Source organism: Oryctolagus cuniculus, chromosome 12 (assembly GCF_051225735.1).
Source record: "Oryctolagus cuniculus isolate XC-2025 breed Fujian yellow rabbit chromosome 12, ASM5122573v1, whole genome shotgun sequence".
NCBI classification, from domain to species: Eukaryota; Metazoa; Chordata; class Mammalia; order Lagomorpha; family Leporidae; genus Oryctolagus; species Oryctolagus cuniculus.
The window spans coordinates 99,638,714-99,664,222 of NC_142878.1; the positions used below are offsets into that span (position 1 = coordinate 99,638,714).

At 51.6% G+C, this 25,509-nt stretch overlaps 1 protein-coding gene and 1 long non-coding RNA gene across 8 annotated transcripts in view; one reads left to right on the plus strand and one right to left on the minus strand.

The window, feature by feature from the left end:
• Positions 1-349: 349 nt before the first annotated feature.
• Positions 350-25,509, minus strand: part of AP3S2 (adaptor related protein complex 3 subunit sigma 2) — a 60,850-nt gene continuing 35,690 nt past the window's right edge. For 4 of the 7 annotated variants that reach the window (XM_051834275.3, XM_008275342.5, XM_002721492.6 and 1 more), the window contains 2 exons: positions 2,667-2,774; positions 350-1,238 (listed from right to left, as the gene is read on the minus strand). In XM_051834275.3, coding sequence (XP_051690235.1) covers positions 1,110-1,238; positions 2,667-2,774 — 237 coding nt within the window. In that variant the 3' untranslated portion in view covers positions 350-1,109. Of the gene's footprint in view, positions 1,239-2,666; positions 2,775-6,233; positions 6,429-17,345; positions 17,727-25,509 lie in introns of those variants that run through there. The other 3 variants (XM_089310715.1, XM_089310714.1, XM_008275343.5) reach the window with 3 other exon arrangements.
• LOC149123187 (uncharacterized) lies at positions 7,303-15,864 on the plus strand. The gene is made up of 2 exons (XR_016218338.1): positions 7,303-7,527; positions 15,657-15,864. It is a non-coding gene; the product is annotated as an uncharacterized LOC149123187 (long non-coding RNA).

Here is a 25,509-nt window from a genome sequence, read left to right on the forward strand (position 1 = left end):
GGCCGAAACGGAGGGTGACCGGCCCCGGCGCAGTCTCAGGCGCGCAGGCTCGAGAGCGCCCCCGGCGGGAACGTTTACAGGGCAGCTCAGCACCACAGCTGAGAGCCGGCTGTGACAGCGCAGGGGCAGGAGCAAGCTCAGCTCTGGAAAAGGGTCTATCACATGTCACCCGAGCCCCGGGAGGGCAGCCCCCGGGGCGGGGCCCACAGCGCTGGCGCCTGCTCTCAGCCGGGTGTTTCCTCTGTCCGAACCCTGACTGTGACCCCCCAACTCCGGCTCCACACTCGACCCTGGCACAGACGCCCGTGGGTTTCCCACGGATGCAACTCAGCACTCAGGACACAGCAACTGGGCCTTCTGCTCCCGTGAGGAGAGTGTATTTCAGACTTGGAGAGCGTCCCAGTTCTGGGATGTTCCACAGGCCGTCAGCTGCAGCCTTCTGCAGCCTCGGGGCCCTCCTCACGACCCAGGGACCTCTCTGGCACATGGATGGGGTGCTCGCCCTACCCACAGAAGGGAGGTGGGCATGCCCCAGGCCTCTGATCTGGACTGTGTCCTGCCCCTCCACACCTGTGACAAGTGGGGCGGTGAAGGTGGGGAGAACGCTCTGCAGAGGTGTGACGCACCTGCAGAGCCAGCGGAGGGGCGGCTCTCGTAAGGCCCTGCCCTTACCTGCCACCCCGACACCCCAAATCTGAAGGGCCAGCCCTCTTCCTGAGGTGCCTCACCCCCAGGAAGTGCTAAGGACCTCACACCTGGAGCTCAGCTTCAGCTAAGGCTGAAGACTCCAGCCAGGGACCGCGCTTGGTCCTGGTGGTGGGCTCAGAGAAGCAAGCGGCCGCGGGAGGCAGTCCCTGGAGCGTGGTAGGGGAGGCGAAGGTGCGAGTGGCCTGGGCCAATGCCCACCGAGGAAGGCAAGGCCCTCCCATCCGCAGAGGCCACAGGTCAGAGCAGAGCCCAGCTGTGGAAGCGTGAACCCCCTTCCCATTGCACGCCACACAGAAAGGCTCAGGTCCCGACCTCTGACTTCTAAGGCTCAAAACGGTTCTGCTTCTGGACTGATTTGGCTTTGCTCACTCCAGGGCTCCAGTTCACCCGCTCCTGCACCCTCACACAAACTGGGACAGGTTGGGGACTTTGATGTTGAGGTCGCCGATGTTGATGTTGCGCGGGATCTCGGGCAGGTTGATGTTCTTCACAGCAGACACGGCCCGCGCAGGGGCTGCTGAGAGGCCGCCCTGCGGACAAGCAGACAGCTCTCAGGGCCTTCCGCTCACTGCTTCAACGATCAGGCAGCGACGGGGAGGCGGCCTGGGGACGTTCCAGCCGAGCACACCCAAGTTTCACTCTGCCTCCGTGTCCTTCAAGGCAGCCACCACCACCAGCTGGGAGGTTTGATGGGGTCTGGACTCAGGGACCCGAAGCCCGGGCCTGAACTAAACCACGGTTCCCTGGAGGCGGGACTGCGTCTTGGGCAGTTTCATGGCCCAGCCGCCAACAGAGCCTGGTGCGCAGTGGGGGCTGACTTCCCGCCAACAGAGCCTGGTGCGCGGTAGGTGCTGACTTCCTGTGTGTGATAACTCCCCGATAGGTTTTTTATCCCAGTCAGATGAAGCACTGCGCGCCCTCCTGGTTCTGAGGCGAACAAAACCCTTTCCTAAGGAGGCTGGAGATCCCTCCAGACAAGGGCAAAGTCACAGGGAAAAGGAACAACCATCACGGCCCTTGGACAACTGCTCGCCAGCCGCCAGCCACCAGTGTGAGGTAGCCAACGGCTGGCCAGGAGCTGGGAGCACGGGAAGCGGTGTAGAGGCCATGGCGGGACCGGTGACTGACAGGCGCCGGCGCTTTGTGAGGGGTGCGCGCGGTCGGCGCCAACCTCCAGGCTCCCTCCCAGTGCGGGGGGGGGGGGGGGGGGGAGGGGAGGCGCTGATGGAGACTCAAGGCCACTCCCATCGGCTGCTTTCAGGGAGCCAGCTGCAGCTGCACCCCAGCCAGAGGCCCCGTGTCTCCCCTTGCTGCGGACTCGCTCACTCCTCCCGGAAGCTTCCCAGCCTGCATCTCTGAAGAGACGCAGCGCCGCGGGGGCCGGGGTGGGAAAGCTTCCTCAGTAGGACGCCGTCCCCAGGCTCGAAGAGCTCGCGCTCGCGGTTGCCTAAGACGCCCAGGCTCTCTCCAGACACTCAGAGCATGAGGAGGTGACTGTTCTGCCACGTGGGGAGAGCGGTGCGTGTAACCTCTGCTCCCAGCAAGGCTGGAATGGGGGGGCAGCCTTGCTGTGAGCACCACGTCGGGGTGCAAACCCAGACCAAACTCAACTGTTAAGGCTAACTGGGAAAAAGGGCACTGCAACGCGGAGGTCTGGCAGACACACGAGAAAGGGCTACTGGGAGATCAGGTTCACAAGGCACACAAACTAGGACAACGCTGGAATCGGAGAGGGGCATTCTGGGTCCCTCTGGGTGCCTTTCTCTGCCGTCTGGTTTCTCCATTCATACTTCTTGCTCCAAAGTCTGAGATTTCAAACCTGCTTAGCTGCTGAGCTGCCAATCGATCGGTTTCGTGAACTCCAGGAAGAGGGGGGCATTCCCTAACACCCCACAGCACCACCGACACGCGCGCCTCCCCTCTCCACGCTGCCGGGGTGAGCGCAGCTGCTGACTCACCTCGGCTTTCTCCAGCCTGTTCTGAGCCTCGATCTGGGCCACGATCTCGTTCATGTTTGTCTCCAGCACCATGCCCCCCATCACCACCTCCTGGAGGATGTAGTGCACCTGCGGAGAGCAGAGATGCGCAGGGTCAGAGCTCTGGGCGGCTCGGCGTGCAGCCCAGGCGGGCGGGTGTCCTGCTGCTGCAGCCCAGCAGTCAGACACAAGGCCAGGTCCTCAGTCACAACTCAGACGCCTCAGCTCTTGGCGCTGCCACCTCTCCAGTGAGACCAGGAGGGGCTTCTCCCACGTCAGGGCACACAGCAGCACCAACCTCTTGTAGCAGCCGCAGAGGTGCTGGCTGGGGGCACAGGCCGCACAGTCGGACAGGTAGTGTCTAAACCTTGGCGTCTGTTCAGTGTGTCGGCTTCCTTGCAGGGGTGTGGAGAAAGCTGGATGAGGGACTGTGTAGAGCACCCTGCCTACCCGATGCATCACACACACTGGGTTCTACTTAAGGAACGATGGTTTCCATGACTAATATTACCATCCACACCGACTGGCATTAAGTATGTCAGTTATACCCAAACAATACCAGCTCTCTACCCATTAGATGCCAGGAGCTCCCTCCAGGTGTGACGACCAAACATGGCCCCAGACACTGCCCAATGTCGAGTCTAGAGCCAAGCACCAGTCTCCTTGCCAATGAAGCTGAGAACAAAGATGCATCTGCACATCTGTGTATTTTTTTTAAAGATTTATTTATTTATTCGAGAGACAGAGTGATGTGGAGGGTGGGGGGAGAGGAAGAGGACTGGGCCACGCTGAAGCCAGCAGCCAGGAGCTCCATCTGGGTTTCCCATGTGCACTGGCAGGAAGCCGGATCAGAAGTGCAGACCAACCAGTGACTTAACCTGCTGCACCGTGATGCCCACTCCTCATATTCAGACAGTCTACACAGTGTTGCACCAGACTGTCTGAAGATTCCTCCCTAGGGACTCCATAGTTTATACTCCCTGTCCAGAAACAGACCTCTGAGAACACTAGGGCAGTTCCTCAGAACACTGAAGAGATGATTACCGTATTATGTGGCAAGTCCACTGAATGTATTATGTGGCAAGTCCACTGAATGTTCAATGCTAAAGAATTGAAAACAGGGACTCAAGGAGATACTTGTATGAAGGTACTTCACAAAGTTCATGGAAAATGGGATTAACGTTTAATTTTGGTGCAAATTTTTTTTATATTCTTGCATACAAAGGGTCCTCAAGAAATTCATGAAAGGGGTTGTGAGGGGGCCGGCACTATGGTTTAGGGGTAAAGCCACTGCCTGAAATGCCGGCATACCTAGGCGCTGGTTCAAGTCCTGGCTGCTCCACTTCTGACCTAACTCTCTGCGATGGCCTGGGAAAGCAGTGGAAGATGGGCCCCTGCACCCACGTGGGAGACTTGGAAGAAGCTTGAGGCTCCTGGCTTCGAATCGGCCCAGCCCCAGCAGTTGAGGCCAACTGTGGAGTCAACCAGCAGATGAAAGACCTCTCTTTCTCTCTCTGCCTCTGCCTCTCTATAACTCTGCCTTTCAAATAAATCTTTTAAAAGGGGGGAGTGGCTTTATGGTATAGTGGGTAAAGCCACCACCTGCAATGCCAGCATCCCATATGGGCACTGGTTTGTGTCCCAGCTGCTCCATTTCTGATCCAGCTCCTGGCTAATGGCATGGGAAAAGCAGTGGAAGATGGCCCAAATGTTTGGGCTCCTGCACCCACGTGGGAGACCCCGATGAAGCGCGCCTGGCTCCGGCCTGACCCAGTACTGGCTGTTGAAGACATCTGGAGGGTGAACCAGTGGCTGGAAGATCTCTCCCTGGGTCTCTCCCTCTTTCTCTGTAACTCTTTCAAAATAAATAAGTAAATCTTTCTAAAAAGTTCATGAAGACACATATTATGAAAAAACTGGGCATGAATTTATTTCTTTCTCTCTCTCTCTCTTTTTTTTTTTTTTTTTTTGACAGGCAGAGTTAGACAGTGAAAGAGAGAGACAGAGAGAAAGGACTCCCTTCTGTTGGTTCACCCCCCACTACGGCTGGCGCTGTGCCGATCCGAAGCCAGGAGCCAGGTGCTTCCTCCTGGTCTCCCATGCAGGTGCAGGGCCCAAGCACTTGGGCCATCCTCCACTGTCCCCCTGGGCCACATCAGAGAGCTGGCCTGGAAGAGGAACAACCGGGACAGAACCAGTGCCCCAGCCGGGACTAGGACCTAGAGTACCGGCGCTGCAGGCGGAGGATTAGCCTAGTGAGTCATGGCGCAGGCCATGAATTTCAATTTATTTACACCAAAATAACTTTTTTTCTTTTTAAATTTATTTTTAAGGCCGAGAGGAGTGAGACAACGCAAGCTCCCAGCAGCCAGTGACTCATCAGACACCCATGACAGCAGGGCTGGGCCAGTCCAAAACCAGGAACCAGGAACTCAAACCGGGCCTCCTACATGGGTGGGAGGGACCCAGACACTTGAACCATCACCTGCTGCCTCCCAGGGTGCACACTGGCAGGAAGCTGGAGTTGGGAGCAGAGCCAGGACTCAAATCCAGACACTCTGATCTGGGATGTGTGTGTCTCAAGCAGGGCCTAACCCATGTGCCAAATGCCTGTCTCTCATCTTACCTTTTTTTTTTTTTTTTAAGAAAAATTTTATTTATTTGAAAGATAGAGTTACAGAGAAAGGTAGAGAGAGAGAGAGAGAGAGCTTCCACGCCCTGGTTCATTCCCCAGATGGCCACAATGGCCGGAGCTGAGCTGATCCGAAGCCAGGAGCTTCCTCAGGGTCTCCCATGTAGGTGCAGAGGCCCAAGGACTTGGGCCATCTTCTACTGCTTTCCCAGGTCATAGCAGAGAGCTGGATTGGAAGTGGAGCAGCTGGGTCTTGAACCAGCGCCCGTATGGGACGCCGGTGCCTTAGGCCAGGGCGTTAACCCGCTGTGCCACAGCGCAGGGGCCCTTATCTTATCTTTCAATTCTAGTTTCCCACAAACTTTATGCAGTGTCCTTGTCTTGTACTGCTATGTTCAAAGCAAAGATAATCTCAACAAACAAGAGGTGGCAGCAACCCAAGGGTTCATCAACAGATGAGTGGAAAAACTAAAGGTGGTCTTGACATACAGGAGAATATTATACAGCCTTAAAAAGGAAGGAGAGGCCGGCACTGCAGCTCAGTAGGCTAATCCTCTGCCTGTGGCACCAGCACCCTGGGTTCTAGTCCTGGTCGGGGCGCCGGATTCTGTCCCAATTGCTCCTCTTCCAGTCCAGCTCTCTACTGTGGCCCCGGAGTGCAGTGGAGGATGGCCCAAGTGCTTGGGCCCTGCACCCCATGGGAGACCAGGAGGAAGCACCTGGCTCCTGGCTTCAGATCGGCACAGTGCTGGCCGTAGTGGACATTTGGGGGGTGAACCAACAGAAGGAAGTCCTTTCTCTCTGTCTCTCTCTTTCACTGTCTAAACTCTGCCAGAGAGAAAGAGAGAGAGAGAGAGAGAGAGAGAGAAAGAAATAAATTCATGCCCAGTTTTTTCATAATATGTGTCTTCATGAACTTTTTAGAAAGATTTACTTATTTATTTTGAAAGAGTTACAGAGAAAGAGGGAGAGACCCAGGGAGAGATCTTCCAGCCACTGGTTCACCCTCCAGATGTCTTCAACAGCCAGTACTGGGTCAGGCCGGAGCCAGGCGCGCTTCATCGGGGTCTCCCACGTGGGTGCAGGAACCAATGCTGTAACAGGAGTGCACCCTGAGGAGATTATGCTAAATGAAGTAAACCAGACACAACGGACGAGGTCGGGATGTACTGGAGCGGTCACACTTCAGGGACAGAAAGAAGAATGGCAGGGAAGAGACTAAGCTGTCTCCTGTGCACACTGCTTCAGTCTGCAGGATGCAGAGTTCTGGAGGCGGGCGATGGTCACGGACGCCCGGCCACGTGAATGTACTTAAAGCTACCGCACTGCAAACTTCAAAGTGGCAAGGATGCCAAACTTGATGTACGTGCACCTTACTAAATTGCTTAAGGAAGGAAAGAAACGAAGAAAGAACTAGGCCTCGATATCAGTACTCTGTTCATTTTGCTAACCAAGCCTTCTTGGGTGCAAAGTAGTACTACGCGCCAAGCACTTTTTGCAACTTACTTTAACTTTAACCAGCGGCCTGAGGTAGGTAACCCTCATGTTACCTGGGAGGAGAAGTCAGTCCAACGACGCCCCCGTGCAGCACGGCAGCAGCAGCACTGAGCGCCCAGCTCCCGGTCTGCCCTCAGCCCACCCTCAGTTTTGGAGCAGGAACTTCCTGGGACCCGGGGCTGGGACAAATGAATAACCACACAAACAAGCTGTGCGTGCCTCACAGAGTCGTCTCAGGCACAAGGGAGCCACTGCTCAGAGATGCTCCCCTCCACCCGTGTACAAAGAACGGGGTCAGTGAACTCACCCAGAGTCCAAAGGCAGCCTGGGGCACAGTCGTAGCCCCGCCCCCGCTCCAGCATCCTGCAAATAGCCAGTCCCTAAAAAACGCATCTATTTAGGGACAAGCATGAAAGATAAATCTGCACAGGATCTATATAAAGGTACAACAAGAAAAAAATCAGGAAAGAAACAGGAAAACAAAACAGCAGACTAAGACCACACCCTGGAAAATGGCGCCAGAGAGCAGTTAAAGCCACGATAAAGCATTCTGCAAAAGTGACAAAGAGAAAGCCCAGTGAATGAAACGGCCATCTGCAGGAAGAGCTCAGAGCACAAACACAAGAGCTTCCGGCAGAGGCGGGGACACAAGACGAGAAGGTGGATCCAACAGAGCTCAGCGAAGTGGAAGGAAAAACTGGCCCAGACGTGAAGGTAAGACTGAAGGCGCGGCAAGAAGAGACAGCAGGGGACAGTGACAGATGGGAAAATGTAAATGCAACGACAGGGCTGGGTTGTGCCTCCCTGGTTACACCCGCTTGTGACACTGGCATCACATACAAGTCTTGGCTCCTCTGCGTCCCATCCAGCTCCCTGCTAATGCGCCTGGGAAGGCTGCAGAAGATGGGCCAAGTGTTTGGGTCCTTGGCACCCACATGGGAGACCTGGAGGGAGTTCCTGGCTCCTGGCTTTGGCCCAGTCCAGACCTGGCTGTTGCAGCCATTTGGGGAGTGAACCAGCGGATGGGTGATCTCTGCCTCTCCTGCTCTCTGTCGCTCTGCCTCTCAAATAAATACATAAAGATTTTTAAAAAGAAAAAAGTAAATTAAAAACAGCTAAAAGGCACAGAAAGGAAATAGAAAAGACAGCAAAGGAGACAAATGGAAAAAATACTTAAAATTTCTTCCTAAAGATGACATGAAGACAGAACTCGAGATGAGTCTGAGCTCCATGAGGGCTGGGATCTACACACTCAAGAGCACGGTGTATCCCAGGGAAAACAGACCCCCGCCAATGCCATGAAACACTGTTTTCTTTTCTTTTTTAAAAGATTTATTTATTTATCTGAAAGGCGAACTGGCAGGGGTGGGATGGGAAGCCTTCCATCTTCTGGTTCACTTCCCAAATGGCTGCAATGGCCAGGGCTGGGTCAAGCTGAAGCCAGGATCCTAGAACTCCTTCCAGGTCTCCCACGTGGGTGGCAGAGGCCCAAAGACTTGGGCTATCTTTTGCAGATTCCCCAGACACATTATCAGGGAGCCACAGTGGAAATGGAGCAGCTGGGACTTGAACCGGCACTGGTATGGGATGCTGGTGCCACAGGACACAGCTTAGGCCACTGCACTGTGGCTCCATGACACACCTCTTAGGTATCAATTCTGGATATCTGCACCCAGGTACAAAGATCAAATCACAGAAAGGGGAACAAAACTTGAAAATTTTCCACATTAATATTTAATGCAAGAAAAAAAAAGCAGCAATCTTCATAACATTTTCAAGGGGATGAGGTGACTCAGAGATGTATACTGAGTCATCCGTCGAGAGGAACAGCCTGGACAGGTTGTTCCCCTGAGTGCTGAGGGGTCTACAAAAGGCAATGGGCTAAGGTGGCGGAAAAAGAAGACTGAAGCTACTTGAGGGTAGGAGTAAGACTAGAATGGGATGAGGACGACAGCACTAACCTGAACTCATGCCTTTCAATTAGCACAAATTAGGACAAGAAAAGGGGAAAAGGGAGGGAGGCAAAACAGCACGGATTTCTCGGCCCTCAACAACTGACAGCCTTCAGATAGCATCTGAAACAGACAATACAAGTAATAAAGACAGTTACTATGACTTTCTTAAAAAAGATTTATTTATTTATTTGAAATACAGAGTTACAGAGAGAGAGAGAAAGAGAGAGAGAGAAAGTCTTCTGTATGCTGGTTCACTCCCTAAGTGGCCACAATGGCTGGAGCAGGGCCAATCCGAAGCCAGGAGCCAAGAGCTTCTTCTGGGTCTCCCACATGGGTTCGGGGCCCAGGCACTTGGGGCATCTTACACTGCTTTCCCAGGCGCATTAGCAGAGAGGTGAATTGGAAGTGGAGCAGCCAGGACTCCAACAGGTGCCCATTTGGGATGCTGGCCCTACAGGTGGAGGCTTTACCTTCTACACCACAGCACCAGCCCCAGTTACTATGACTTTTATAAAAAGATTTATTTATTTATTTGAAAGGTGGAGTGAGATCTATCTGCCGGTTCACTTATCAAACGGCTACAACAGCTGGGACTGGGCCAGTCCAAAGCCAGGAGACAGGACGTTCATGTGGGTCTCCCATATGGGTGGCAGGAACTTAAGTACGTGGGCCATCTTCTGCTACCTCCCAGGCACATTAACAGGAAGCTGGATCACAAGCAGAGCAGCTGGGACCTGAATGAGCACCCTGATATGGGATTTGGATACAACACTCATCCCTTCTTATAACTTCTATTGTGACTTTCTCATTCTATGTTCAAGTCTATCATTTGTTAGAACAAACTTGTGATTAGGGGACAAGATCTTTTCTGCTGATTAACACTCTATGCCACTATTCTATAAAACTTACCCACAGTGTTGTTTCTCTAAAGAGGGAGAACTCGGACTCCAGGGAACAGTAAGTACAGAATCCTTCTAGAGTTCCAGAATCCCTCTGCCTCCAGCTTTCTTGCCTGAATCTTTTTTTAAAAAAAGATTTATTTTTTTGAAAGTCAGAGTTACTCAGAGAGAGAAGGAGAGGTAGAGAGAGAGAGAGGTTTTCCATCCACTCGTTCACTCTCCAACTGGCTGCAATGGTCAGAGCTGCACTGATCCGAAGCCAGGATCCAGGAGTTTCTTCTGGGTCTCCCGAGTGGGTGCAGAGGCCCAAGGACTTAAGCCATCTTCCACTGCTTTCCCAGGCCATAACAGAGAGCTGGATGGGAAGTGGAGCACCCAGGATTCGAACCGGCGTCTATATGAGATGTTGGCCCTGCAGGCGGCAGCTTTACCCACTACGCCACAGCGCCAGTCCTCATCTTGCCTGAATCTAATTAAACTTTGTTTCTTGTTTTAAGGAACTTGCCTTTCCAAAGCATTCACTTTAGTTTGCACAGAACAATTCTCTCTTCTCACTTCTAGTATAGCCATCATTGAATCAAATTACATAATTCTAACACAACCAGTAGACAGGCTTAACCAGATCCAGAAACTCAGGCGGTGAGAGTGCAGAGTGGAGCACAGAGCTGCCCATGGAGACAAGGGGACTTCAGAAAGCTGGAGGTTGCCAAGCATGGGTGTTGGCGGCACGCGTCCAAAAATTCATACTGAGCTCACACACCTGTACAGATACAGTCAGAGGACAAAGGAGGGCTCTGTTAAGTGACAGGAGGTGACGGACAGATGAATCGTGAGGCTGCCAGCAGAAAACTAGGCATACTTGTGACAACACTGAGAGGCGAGGCACCGACCAACAAAGGGCACTTTGGGCAGACAGGAAAGGACTTCTGAGATCTGAGTCAGGGAGATGGCATTTAATACCACAGGAACAGGAGAGAACAAAGAGGCAAAGGTCTTCACGAGCCCTAAAACTCCCTGACACGGTGTGTCCTGAACAAATATGAACTATCAAGTCATAATACCGCTGCTTCCTGCTAACTCAGCAAGCTCCCTAAATAATGACACCAGCAAATTCACTCAGAAGTGGTTAACTGAGCTTAAACAAAAGTGCTGCTGATTTATTAGTTCTTGGAGAATTCAGTAGTAATCTGACCTAGAAATAACCACAATCAGGAAGTTTCATCTGAACTTAAAGATTAAGATAATTCCAACAAACCAACAGGATTTCCCGGTATAAGGAGCAGGCAATGGAGAAGATATTTTGGGTGGTGAATGTGAAATCTTAAGAAAAACGTGGAGTGGAAACTCATGTTTTCCAAGATCAACATATACACATTTATGACCACATTTTATTTTCTTTTTTAAAAAAGATTTATTTATTTACTTGAGAGTCAGAGTGACAGAGAGACAGAGAGGGAGAAAGAGAGAGACCTTCTGTCTGCTGGTTTATTCCCTAGATGGCTGCAATGGCCAAGGCTGGACCAGGCCCAAGTCAGGAACCAGAAGCTTCCTCCGTGTCTCCCACGTGGGAGGCAGGGGCCCAAGCATTTGAGCCCTCTTCTGCTGCTTTTCCCAAGTCATTACTAGGAAACTGGATTGGAAGTGGGAGCAGCCAGGACACAAACCAGTGCCCATATGGGATGCTGGCACTGCAGGAGGTAGTCTTACCTGATATACCACAGTGCCAGCCCCCATGGCCACAATTTAGTGAGTTAGAAGTTGATGGTCGTAGTTCTGTCCCATTTGAATTTGTTTTGAAAGCCCTCAAAGGAGTCCAGAGCAGGAATGATGGTGAATCAGAACGTCGACCTCTGAAGGCAGTCTAACTGTTAGCAACCCCGAGCTTCCTCCCAGTGCGCCTGGGAGCCGAGGTCCCGCTAGCTACTCTTCCTAGGGAGCTGGACGCCTTTGTCCCACTAGCGGCTCTTTCCTGGGAGCTGTCAGACAACCTTCCCTCTCCTGAAGGCTCCCGCTTCGGTAGCCGGGTCCCGCGGGCATCTGCTTTGTCCTCTATTATTTCCTCTCAGTGACAGCTTCCCACAGTCCCACAGCCAGCAGTGTCCTGAGGGGGACAGGGCCTTCGGGGTTCTGTATTCATCAGTTCTGCTGCGCCTCGGTTTACTAACAGATAAAACAGGAAGAACACACCTGGGAGTGCTGAGGGTTCCCGGGGCTCGGTTCAACGCTGGGACTCCTTACACCAGAGGCTGTCGGCCTAACACAGGCCTGGCCAGCAGCCCCACAGTAAAAATGCACAGAAGCGGAAAGCAAGACAGATGCCATCAGAAGAGAGTGGAGTGGCTGACCTGCCGGGATTCCCAACGGACAGCCAGCACTTCTCCACCTGAGAGCCAGGGCTCCTCGTGTGCCCTGTCTGTGCTCCGTACCGTTACTTCCCCTCTTGTTCTTCAGGCAGCTCCTGACAGAGTTCTGCACCAGGTGGACGCTCCTCCAGGACTTGACAGGCTGAATAGCCAAGGCGTGGGCCAGATGAACTGGGAAAGGCCCAGGCCCTCCCCTCAGTGACACTGCTGCACGTGGAGAGGGTGTCATGAGGCTCTTCATTCAGTGCACTGTCGCTCTGCCTCTTCCGCAACCACAATCCCTTGGGGGCTGGTTCTACGTCATACTCTTCCCTGGGTCTCCAGTGCTGAGCACCACACTGAGGAAGTGCTGTTTCATAAACGCTGGCTGATCAGCAAGAAGAGGCTGGTCGTGCTCACACGCCCTGGCTGTGGGGGGCTCAGGCATTCTGGGCTGGCACACGCTGCCACCCTGGCATTATGAAACAAGTGCTACCATGTGGGACACAGAGCTAACGTCAACAGGTAAGAGCTGATGGAAGACTGATGGAGTCCAGACAGAAAAATCAAAGTGTCACTTCAAGGACACAGGTGTGTCTCAGGAACCTCGCTCTGACCTGCTGGCAGTAGACACAAGTCAGTTTCAACAACCCTCCCGAGGCCAGGAGCTCTGGGATCTTCAAGATCCCTTAAGCAAGAGTTCCATTCTTGAAACTCGATGAAGGGCGGGATGGGAGAGGGAGTGGGCGAGGGGAGGGCTGCGGGAGGGAGGGAGGTTGGGGGGGGAGCCACAGCAATACCAAAGTTGCACTTCGTAAATTCACGTTTATTAAATAAATAAATAAAAAGAACTTATTGGGGGGAAAGCCATTATAATTCATAAACTGTACTTTGGAAATTTATATTTATTAAATAAAAGTTAAAAAAAAGAGTTCCATTCTTGCTTATGTTTCTCACCGAAGCCAAAGAACATCTGGATCTAACTCCATTCAATAGAGACCACTGGGGCCCAAGCTGGGGCGTAGCAGGTAAAGCTGCCGTCTGCAGTGCCAGCATCCCATGTGGGCAGCAGTTCGAGTCCTGGCTGCTCCACTTCCGACCCAGCTCTCTGCCATGGTCTGGGAAAGCAGTAGAAGATGGCCCAAGTCCTTGGGCCCCTGCACGCATGTGGGAGACCTGGAGAAAGCTCCTGGCTCCTGGCATCGGATTGGCCCAGCTCCGACCATTGTAGCCATTTGGGGAGTAAACCAGTGGATGGAAGACCTCTCTCTCTCTCTGCTTCTCCTCTCTCTGTGTAACTCTGACTTTCAAATAAATAAATAAATAAATAAATCTTAAAAAAAAAAAAAAAAAGAGAGAGAGAGACCACCATAAAACAAGCTGATCTGGAGGCTGAAGATAGTAAACAAGAAGGCAGAGGCAAGGCCTTTAAATTGTTCTTCTCTAATAAAAACACTTAGTCTCCAAACCTTTAACTGATCATGTCCCAGAAGTTTAAGTACTATACTTACAACGCATTTTCCCATTAATACAGTAAGTAAGGTTCCCAGGTTAGCAGCTCACACAGGCAGACTTAATCCATCATGCTACCCAGAGCACCCTGCAGCTCTCGACTCCAGCCAGCAGAACTCTCGGCAGAGAGGGTAGGTAAAGCCTGAGACACCAGCGGCACATGAATGTACTTAGCACTCCAAACCTAACCACAGCCACAGGAACCCCTGGCTCCCATCGGCCCCTCCCGGTGTACTGTACTAGACAACAAAGGCCTCGTACATCACAAGAGATGGACTCACACTCCACCTGTCTGTCTGTTGTACTCTGACACATTCATCTTTCTTAAAAGTAACTGCGCCGTGGCTCACTAGGCTAATCCTCTGCCTGGCGGCACCTGCACACCGGGTTCTAGTCTCAGTCGGGGCGCCAGATTCTGTCCCAGTTGCCCCTCTTCCAGTCCAGCTCTCTGCTGTGGCCAGGGAGTGCAGTGGAGGATGGCCCAAGTGCTTGGGCCCTGCACCCCATGGGAGACCAGGATAAGTACCTGGCTCTTGCCATCGGATCTGCGCGGTGCGCTGGCCGCGGCGGCCATTGGAGGGTGAACCAACGGCAAAGGAAGACCTTTCTCTCTGTCTCTCTCTCTCACTGTCCACTCTGCCTGTCAAAAAAAATAAAATAAAATAAAATAAAAAAATAAAAATAGAAAGTAACTGCTACCACACAGGAGACAAATACAAAGCACAAGGTCACGGTGTTCGTATGGGAACACTACGATGCCAATAATGAAATACTCAAGCTTTGGTGGTTTTTCCCAATTTATTTATTTATTTTTTCAATTAATTTATTTTCATTTTATTTGAAAGGCAGAGAGACTGTGAGAGATCTTCTATCTGCTGCTTCATTCATCAAATGTCTACAACAGCCAGGGTTGGGCCAGGCCGAAGCCGGAGCCCACTGATGTGCACACCCTGAAAGGGAGCAGGTGGTGGCTTAAGTACTTGGGTCCTCGCAAACCATATGGGAGACCTGAATTGAGGAAGTGAAGATAAAACATGGACCCTGTTCTCAAAGGGCTTAGAATCAAGGAAGGGAGATAAAACATAAAACAGAATTAACTACAATAAAAGGAAGACTATGATAATAAGTACATGACCCAAGTACAAAATGCTGTTAGTTCAGAGGACAGCAGGTCTGAACTCATTAGGATGTGAGGAGAAGGCAGGCAGGCAGTAGGAGTGGCAAATCACCTAGTAACGCATTAATTATCCTCCATGCTCTACTAATTCATCATCATCTTTTTTTAAAATAAGAGGATCACTCACTGGCTTCTTGTTTTATGACTGTGGCAAAGATACCCCATCTACCTGAAAGGCAGAGGAACAAAGAGAGAGAGAAATGAGGAGGGGGGAGAAGAGACAGAGAGAGAAAGAGCATACTAGCTTCCATCCACTGGTTCACTCCCTATATGCCAGCGACAGCCAGGGCTGGGCAGGCAGAAGCCAGGAGCCAGGAGCTCCATCCAGGTCCCCTGTGTGGATGGCAGAGATCCAGTTCTTCAGGCATCTTCTTCTGCCTCCCAGAATGCACCAGCAGGAAGTTGTATCAGAACTGGAGTAGCCAGGACTCAAACTGGGATCAGAGTATCCCAAGTGTTGGCTTAACCCACTGAACTACAGTGCCTGCTCTGTTCCTTCCCTTTTAAAAAACAATTTTTAGGGGGCCAGTGTTGTGGCGTAGTAGGTAAAGTGCTGCCTGCAGTGCCGGCATCCCATCTGGGCACCAGTTCGAGTCATGGCTGCTCCACTTCCAATCCAGCTCTCTGCTATGGCCTGGGAAAGCAGTACAAGATGGGCTAAGTCTTCGGGCCCCCACGTGGGAGACCCAGAGGAAGCCCCTGGCTTCTGGCTTTGGATTGGCGCAGCTCCAGCCGTTGCGGCCAATGGAGGAGTGAACCAGTGGATGGAAGACCTCTCTCGCTCTCTCTCTGCCTCTCCTTCTCTGTGTAACTCTTTCAAATAAATAAATAAATATTAAAAAATAAAAAAAATATTTTTTGGGGCCAGCACTGTGGTGTAGTGGGCTAAGCCTCTGTCTGTGGCACTGGAATCCCATATGAGCACTAGTTCGTGTCCTGTGCCCCTCTTCTGATCCAGCTCTCTGCTATGGCCTGAGAAAGCAGTGGAAGATGGCCCAAGTCCTTGGGCCCCTGCACCCGTGTGTGAGACCAAGAAGATGCTTCTGGTTCCTGGCTTCGGATCGGCACAGCTCCAGCCATTGCACCCATCTGGGGAGTGAACCAGTGGATGGAAGACCTTTCTGTAACTCTGCCTCTCATCAAATAAATAAAATCTTTAAAAAAAATTTTTTTTTATGAGTCAGAATTCTCTTGTGAATCAATTTCCAAATAAATTCCAGCAAGATTTTTCTTTCTAGCCTACTGTTTCATCTTCCTTATCTCCTACCTATTTGCAGGATGGGTCCCAAATGCCAAGCACTGTGCTGGGCACGGGACCTGAGCCAGACTGTGTCCTCTTGAGTCTGACCTGCTCCCTGGCTGGTTCTCTGCTGACCAACAGGACTCAGGCGCGTCTTTTCTCATGTGTAGGATGATGAAAGAGGCACAGCTCTGTGTCGAGTGCAGGCTACCACAGACGCCAGTGTCTGCATTTCCAAGATGTGTGAACAAATAAGAACTAGCGTACTTGGCTGCCAGGCCTATTCTAAGGCCCCCCCCAAAAAAAAAAGAGGCAGGAAACGAAGAGGAGTAAGTAACAGATGGGTGGTAACTTGGTAATTAAAATCAAGTCCTCTGAACCTCTATCCCAGGGCTGGAATCTATCCACTGTCTCGAGACAGTATAGACCCTCACCGCTGTGGTGAGAGCTCTCTGCTGAGCTGCCCAGTCTCCAGCTGAGCAGTAGTAAAAGAAGCACAACTTATCAGATAAAAAAAAAAAAATTTTCCAACTGCCATGCCTGAATCCACAAACTTCTAAGATGGTCTCCATCTCCAAAGTTCCAGTTCTTTTTTTTTTTTTTTAAAAAGATTATTTGAAAGTCAGAGTTATACAGAGAGAGAAGGAGAGGCAGAGAGAGAGAGAGGTCTTCCATCCACTGGTTCACTCCCCAGTTGGCCACAACGGCCAGAGCTGCGCCGATCCGAAGCCAGGAGCTTCTTCTGGGTCTCCCATACAGGTGCAGGGCCCAAGGACTTGAGCCATCCTCCACTGCCTTCCCAAGCCACAGCAGAGAGCTGGACTGGAAGTGGAGCAGCCGGGATTCAAACCAGCGCCCATATGGGATGCTGGCACTGCAGACAGCAGCCTAACTTGCTAAGCCACAGCGCCGGCACCCCGGTTCCTTCTAAGCCACTGCCCATGGACAGCTCGTGGCTTTGCTCATTCACTGCCCTTTATATACTAGGTCAGAAAGCTGCAAAACTCTCACATCCCTGAAGCCAAGTTATACAAAGAGTTCCGTGTCACTGGAGCATCAAGTTCAAAGCGGGAAAATGGCGAGAGGCGAGCTCTGGGAGAGCTCTAGCAGTCTTCCTACCTGGGTCAACAGACCTCAGCTTCCTCCTCCCGGCAGTGGCCCCAACTTTTTTCTACACTCATGAAAATTCACTTGCATAACACAACCCCTTTGATCACTCAGTGTCCACTAACATTCAGCAGGGTTTCAAGGTAGGGGCTGGGAGAATTGCTGCCACTTAGACAGGGCAGGGAGCCAGGCAAGGCAGTGACTGAATGTGGTAAAACTGGAGGCAGAGAGAGCAGAAGGAAAAAAGTAAAAGACGAATTCACCGTTCACTCACGAATTCCAGTCCTCAAAATAACCATGTATGGTGGGCGATAATGTATTTAATCAAACTGAAGACTTCACTGATAGTAAAAAAAAAAAAAAGAACAATGATTTTCTCTGAAGAAAAATATTGCCAATGAAATTATTACATTTAACAAATCTTGACATCTGAGATGTTAAAATCTTAAGTGTTCCCCCAAAAGTGAGTCTAAGAACTGATGGGATAGGACCACCCTGTTTTACAACTGAAGAAACCTGGGGTAGAGAGGTCTTTCAGGGCACTACATCACATAGCTGCGAAGTAGGACAGCTGGGGAGGCCCCTCCATGCAGAACCAGCCCCAGGCCAGGACACCAGGCTCCTTCCAAGTCTATCCAGGTTGCTATCTCCAGGCAGCAAAGGCAAGTGAGTGAGTCCACCCTGGAGACAAGCAAGGATGCACAGGTTACGACTTTCAAAGTCAAGGTCTAGTTAGGAACCAGTTTTTAAAAATAGACCTACAGGGGCCAGCGCTGTGGTGGGTAAAACTGCCACCTGCAGCAATGACATCCCATATGGGCGCTGGTTCGAGTCTTGGCTGCTCCACTTCCAATCCAGCTCTCTGCTATGGCCTGGGAAAGCAGTACAAGATGGCTCCAGTCCTTGGATCCCTGCACTCACGTGGGAAGCCCGGAGGAAGCTCCTGGCTCCTGGCTTCAGATTGGCACAGCTCCGGCGGTTGCGGCCAACTGGGGAGTGAACCAGCAGATGGAAGACCTCTTTTTCTCTGCTTCTCCTTCTCTCTCTGTGTAACTCTGACTTTCAAATAAATAAATAAATCTTAAAAAAAAAAAAAAAAGAGCACTCTGGGCTACTGTGCTCATCAACCGAGTGTCACACACCGACACCATTGCAAAGGAGTTTACCTCCCATTGGGAACAAGTGGGACTGAAACATCAGATTATGAGCAAGAGGACAAACTGCTTGGAGAATTATAACACTAGAGCTCACAGAAGGCTTCATCAAAGGTAAAATGTGAGTTGGGGGCTGGTGTTGAGCTGCCACCCGCAACACCCATCTTGGAGCACCAGTTAGAGACCTGGCTGCTTTGCTTCCAATGCAGTTCCCTGCTGATGTACCTGGGAAGGCAGTGGAAGATGACTCAAGTATTGGGTCCCTGCCAGCCATGTGGAAGACCAGATGGAACTCCTAATTCCTGGCTCCAGCCTGGACCAGCCCTGTCCACTGCGGTCATCTGGGGAGTGAATCAGGGGACAGAAAATTTCTTTCTCTTTCAAATAAATAAATCTTAAACAAAAGAAAAGAAAATGTGACCGGGTGTTGGAGTGTGGAGAGTCTGCTGGAGATGGTGAGGGCATTTAGAGGCAGGGAACTGACATGAGCAACGACAGAGATGGGACCTGGTGAGACGCGTATGGAGGCAGAAGAAGACAAGACGACGCACCACAGGGCTCTGCGTCCCAGAGCAGAGGAAGCCGGAGGGCTCCCTGAAGGCCAGAGGGAAGAAGTAGATAGAAGGGGAGGTGGAAGGGATGCTTTCTACAAAAGAGAAACTGGGGAGAAGGAGGTGGGGCAAGACTGGAGATTGTACTGTTGTCACCCAGACCTGATGTTACAGGTGCCTGGATTCAGGTGATGGGAAGAAAATGAAAGAAAAGAAAGGAAAGGAAGACATTCCCGAGTTCATGCCTTGTCGCTGAGAATGAGGAAGGAAGAGCAGAGGATGGGTGCGGGGCAGGCGGGGAAGGGGCGCACAGGGAGGGGCTGCTGAGTGGCTTGGCGGATCCTGAGTCTGAGGTGGAGGCAGGTGATCCAGACAGGAAGGTGGAAACACAAGCCTGTAACTCGGGTCAGAATGGGCACAGGCTTGTGACCCAGCAGTGTCAAAGTGGACGAGGACAAAGGCATGGAGAGAGCAGCCAGTGGAGTGCCAGGGCCAGAGCTGGGGGCAATATGCCCACTGCCCCACTCGCTCTGAGGAGCCGGGAAAGAGTTGTCCCACTTCTTCTCTGAGGCTCTAACCAACACAAACATGACACCTGTAGGGTACCTCCAGGTAAATCCAAAAGGGACACACTTATGTAATGACCGGTAAAACCCAGGAAATGTCAGCTCCAGGCTTTGACAGCACCATTTGCTCTTAAACCCAGGGCATGGGGAGCAGAAGCAGGTTGGGCATCCCTCTGCCACAAGCTGCTTGCTGGTGTGGGCCTGGCTGAGCTCAGTAACAGGTCTGACAACTTGTTCTGTACAGAATGTGAACCTCGATTCCTGGAGTCATAAGCTGATAAGGTCACAAAGATTTAACTTGTAACTGTTTCCACCAGGCATGAAGATTATCTACTCCCAGACCCCAAAATGTGTCCCAGAGCACACCCGGGGCCAAGTGCCTTTGTTGTGTAACTCTCCCAGCCGCCCCACCTGCACTCAGGAGTGATGTGCAGTACCAAGGCCAAGGTGAAGGGTCAATCTGTAGACAACCTATCAGTCCATCTAGCTCTGGCATGAGACTTTGCCTTAGAGTAGCAGAGAGCTATTTAAATGTCTCTGTAGGCAAGAAAGCTCACGTAGCGCTAGGCCTGCCTGTGATCCTCAGGCCACGGGCCCCACAGGGACCTGCTTCCTCGCCCCAACAACCTGTCCTCCCCTCTCCCACCGCACCTTGCTCACCTGCAGATCAGCCCTGCTGGCTCACCTGCTAGCCCTCGAACCTATCAACCATGCTCCTGGCCCCAAGGTATCCACACTTCTGGTGCACCTGCCTGGCATATTCTTCCTCACAGATCACAGATCTCTTACTTTATTCAATTTCTGCTCAAATGCTATTTATCAGACACCTTTCCTGACAACTCTATAACAATCCAACCCTTACGGTGCTGTGTGGTCTTCCCTACACTTATCACCACCTAACATACATTTTATTTGTCTCCCCTACTTCATGTGGGGCTCACAAACAGGCATGTTTTGTTAACTGTTTCCCAGCATACAGAACAGTGCAAGGATACATGAATTCAAGAGGGACTGAGTAGCTTGTCTGTGCCAACTGCTATGAGACAGTGGTGAACAAGACAGGCGGAGCCCGATCTTCACAACGCTGTTGGAAGAGGGGGAGAGAACGAACGAACAGACTGACGAAATTCTAGGAGTAGGCGCTGCCCTATGTTTAATCCGCACAGCCACACATAAGCTCCATGCGATCACACGTCAGTTCCCAAGGCAAAAGTCTTACGGTTCCTGAGTGGTGGAGCCAGAACTCAAGCCCGGCCACACAGGCTCTGCAATCTTTGCTCTTACCCATGCAAATAAGCAAAACCACCTGTCTGTGGTGACACATGTAGCCCAGGGTGCTGGGGGAACAAGACAAGTAAACCTCTCTCTGTCTGGGGGTGGGCAGGAGCAGCAAGGCTTTCTGAGGACCACCCTCCCTGAAGGTGAGGTCAGAACCGTGGGTCCAGGATGCAGGCGGCTAGAGATTCTATTTGGGACACACTGAGATCAGGTGATAACTGATGACCCTCTAGCAGGTAGACAGATGAACTCAGGGGGCTGTATGAAGAGTTCCTAAGGAGATGCTATCTAAAAGCAAAGAAAAGAGGGAGCAGTTAAATGGTAAGAAGTCAACAGGCCAGAAAGAATGCTCAGAAGGGTAGAAAACACACCAGGTGAAAGTGTCTCATGGAAACTGAGGACAAAGAATGTCTTAAAAATGAGAAGTGTTGGGGGATGGCGCTGTGGCATAGTAGGCCAAGCCTCCACCTGCGGCGCTGGCATCCCATATGGGCGCTGGTTCGTGTCCTGGCTGCTCCTCTTCGGATCCTGCTCCCTGCTGTGGCCTGGGAAAGCAGCAGAAGATGGCCTGCACCTGCATGGGAGACCCAGAAGAAGCTTCTCGCTCCTGGCTTCGGATGGACTCAGCTCTGGCCATTGTGGCCATTTGGGGAGCCAGCGGATGGAAGACCTTCTCTGTGTCTGTGGCTTTACCTCTCAAATAAATAAATAAATAAAATCTTTTTAAAAAATGAGGAAGTATCAAAAGTGCTTGGAAAAAACATCCACTGCACTCAGGAACACAGCAGCCCAGGCTCATACAACCACGTGGCCTCTACTTCAGATCTCCTCCATTAATCCCACACGCATACCCGTGTGGCTGGCCCTACAGGCATTGAGTAGGAGGGGCTGGAGACACTAAATACCAGTAATGCCCACAATGCAACAGTGCCTCCTCTGGGAGACCCTCTGTCTAGCTGGAGTTGATGCCCAGTTCCAAAGCCCTTGTGGTCTCATCCCCAACACTCACACATTCCGGGGGGGGGGGGGGGACTTTATTCCTACCGTTCTGTCTCTAAGAATTTTGGTTTTTGAAATGGAAATCGACAAATACTCTGTTTACACATATAATAATATTCACGCTTTAAAATTCTCAAATTCTGTGGCTTAGTGAAATATAGGTTTCAGTTTCAGGTACTTTGGCCCAAGTCTCGATTTCCTGTTTCCCAGGAATGCTATCACCGACCTGACAAACAGCACCCAGCACAATGCCTGGCACTTGGTGACCGCCCAAGCAGCATTAATTTCCCTTCCTGTGACTCCCCCTCCCTTAATGACTTCTGGACTCTGGAATTTATGCAGCCCTCATTGCTCCTCTCTCGGCACTGATCTCCCTCACCCAGCCCGAGCGTCCCCTACCCATCTGAACAAGGCCAATCATATCTGCAGTGTTCAGCCAGCCTTGCAGGTGTCATTACACACCTCACACAGCTTGTGGGCAGTACACTCCCCTATCTAGGACCCCAGACTGTCAGCCAAAGCTGCACATGGACTACCTGCCCATATTCTTCTGAGTCCCATTTATCTTTCTCTACTTCTGAGTCATACCATTGAATAACAGCTTGTGATTAAATACTGTACTCCTCTATGTACACAATTTACAAGCGTTTCAGCCTAATGAAGTACAGTATGAGGTACACTGCACACACATATTTGACTAAGGCAGTACTTGAGATCACTGCTGTAAACAGCAGTGCAAGACGACAGCTCCGTCACACAGCACGAGGCCTACTGAGAAGCACCTCTCCTGAACAAGTCACTTTTCCCAAAACTCATCTGACTCATCTTTCCAGCTGGGCAATGAGCTTCTTGAGAGGGGAGACTTTGTCTAAAAGACAAATTTCATCTTTATCACCTTCGTATCTCCATATTTAGCGTGGAGTCCTCACAGTGAATGCTTGTCTGATAATCAGAGAAAAAAAGGCAAAAACACTCTGAACACACTATAGTATTTCACCAAGATCTGAGAGCCAAGGTCAGGGGGCTGGCGCTGTGGTACAGTAGGTTAATCCTCTGCCTGCGGTGCCGGCATCCCATATGGGCGCTGGTTCCAGTCCTGGCTGCTCCACTTCCAATCCAGCTCTCTGCTGTGGCCTGGGAAAGCAGTGGAGGATGGCCCAAGTCCTTGGGCCCCTGTACCCACATGGGAGACCCAGAAGAAGATCCTGGCTCCTGGTTTCAGATTGGCGCAGCTCCAGCAGTTGCGGTCATTTTGGGAGTGAACCAGCAGACAGAAGACCTTTCTTTCTGTCTCTCTCTCTCTCTCTCTCTCACTATCTATAACTCTACCTTTCAAATAGAATAAATAAAATCTTTAAAAAAAAAAAAAAGAGCCAAGGTCAGGACAGATGACTTGCAGGAAGTCTCTGTGAGGAGGGAGGTGTGAGGCCAGCGCTGTGGGGTAGTGGGTTAAACCACAGAGCAGGCATCCCAAGTCAGAATACCATTTTGAGTCCCAACCCAGCTGCTCTACTTCTGATCCAACTCCCTGCTAACGTACCTGGGAAAGGAGTGGTGGAAGATGGCCTAAGTGCTTGGGTCCCTGTACCCATGTGGGACACTTAGATGGAATTCTAGGCTCCTAGCTTCAGCCTGGCCGTTGTGGACATTTAGTGAATGAACCAGCAGATGGAAGATCTTAATCTCTCTTTCTCTCTCTCCCTATCTCTCTTTGTAACTCTGCCTTTCAAATAATAATTATATATGAAGGAGGCACTTGCTTCCCAGATATGGAAACAACTTATTCTGTTAGAAGATTTTTTTTTTTTTTTTTTTTTTTGGACAGGCAGAGTTAGACAGTGAGAGAGAGAGAGACAGAGAGAAAGGTCTTCCTTCCGTTGGTTCACCCCCGAAATGGCTGAAGCCAGGAGCCAGGTGCTTCCTCCTGGTCTCCCATGCGGGAGACCAGGGCCCAAGCACTTGGGTCATCCTCCACTGCCTTCCTGGGCCACAGCAGAGAGCTGGATTGGAAGAGGAGCAACCAGACAGAATGTGGCGCCCCGACTGGGATTAGAATCCAGAGTACCAGTGCCGCAGGCAGAGGATTAGCCTAGTGAGCTGCGGCACCAGCCTAGAAGATTTTTTTTAAAAGACATATTTTATTTATTTCTTTGAAAGGCAGAGTGACAGAGAGAGAGAGAGAGACAAAGAGAAAGAGCTCTTCCATCTGGTGGTTCACTCCTAGAGCTGGATCAGAGCTGGATCAGAAGCACAGCAGCTGGGAGCTGAACTGGTGCCCCAGTAAGCGATGCCAGTGTCTCAGGTGGCAGCTTGTCGCTCCCCCTCTTCGTGGAGGAGCAACACAGGACCCTGCGCTGTTCTTTCGTCTGCTCGGCCCTCCCCGGGTTTGCTGCTGGTTCTTCCCGGGTTGGCTACTATCCCTTCCACCTCCGTGGAAGGGCAGTTCCCCCTGGCCACATTCCCCACTTCCGCAGGGGAGCGGCACACCGCCGGCCGGTTCTCTGGGGGGCTGCACAGGTGTTCCTTCAGCTAGATGTTCCCCATAGATGTTCCCGGTGCATGCCGTTTCTCTCCTCCTTTATAGTCCTCCTCCGCCAATCCCAACTCGGCTGCCCACATGCCGAGTACGCTGCTCTCCTCCAATCAATAGCAAGTCCTACAGTTTATTAGTTGAACTGGAGGCAGCTGTGCGGAAGCTGTTTACTTCTCTCCCAGCGCCATATTGTGGGAGAGCAGATGCATAGAATAAGTCTTAATTCCAGTAACTCAGTCTAGTCCGGATTGCTCCCCACAGATCCCCCTTTCTTTTTATTTTTTAGCGTTGATACGCGCCTGTCTTCGGTGTCCCGCGGCACACACTCTGTTCTACTTGCTAGAGTTGCCACAGGCTCTTACAAGTCCTATCAGGCAAACCGAATCCGGGTCCTCTCTTCGCCATGTTGTGAGGAGGTTTTTAGGCGCTGATGCGTGCCTGTGTTCGGTGCCCTGCAGCGTATGCTCTGCTCTGCCCGCAGGGGCTTACAAAACCTATCAGGCAAACCGAATCCAAGCCTTCTCATTGCCTTTTTGTGGGGAGGCCTTACTGATGTTAATTCGTGCCTGTCTTCGGTGACCTGCGGCGCATAAGCTGCTAGCCGCCCAGGTGCTCATCGCCTCACTAATCGGGCAGACCGAATCCAAGCCTTCTAATTGTTACATTGTGGGGAAGCCTTACTGATGTTAATTCGTGCCTGTCTTCGGTGACCTGCGGCGCATAAGCTGCTAGCCGCCCAGGTGCTCATCGCCTCACTTAATCAGGCAGGCCGAATCCAAGCTTTCTCATTGCCATGTTGAGGGGAGGCCTTATTTTTCTCTATTTCTCTATCTCCGGGCATTCCTATTTCTCCCATTTTACTTCTACCAGCATTCCTATTTCTCTCACTTTACTTCTAAACTTCTGTTTCTCTTATCCCCGCAGCTTCCCGCTCTCATTCCATTTCTAAACTTCTGTTTCTCTTATCCCCGCGGCTTCCCGCTGCCCGCCCCAAGGCTACTTCTCGGCGGCTTCCCAGCTGAGCTGCTTCAGCCCGCGCCTCTTTCATCTGCGCAGCTTCCCGGCTTTGCGCGGCTTGGCTTCGCGCGCTCCGCGGTCTCCACGCCCTTCGCGTCTGCACCACGGCCTACGCCAGCCCCGTTCCCTATCTATTCACGCTCCGTGCTCTCTCTGCACGCGGCGGCTTCCGCGAGTAACACAGCGTAGCTTACGTGTCCGCCACTAGCATTCAATCTAAGTTCCCCGGGCTAGCCTGGCGAATTCAACCCAGCGTACGTCTCCGCCCCACGGTTTGGCTTCCCGTCCTTTGCTCCCCGGGCTAATCAGACGGATCCCAACCAGGCTCACGTTTCAGCTTCTGGTTTCAACTTTTCGCCCCCTATT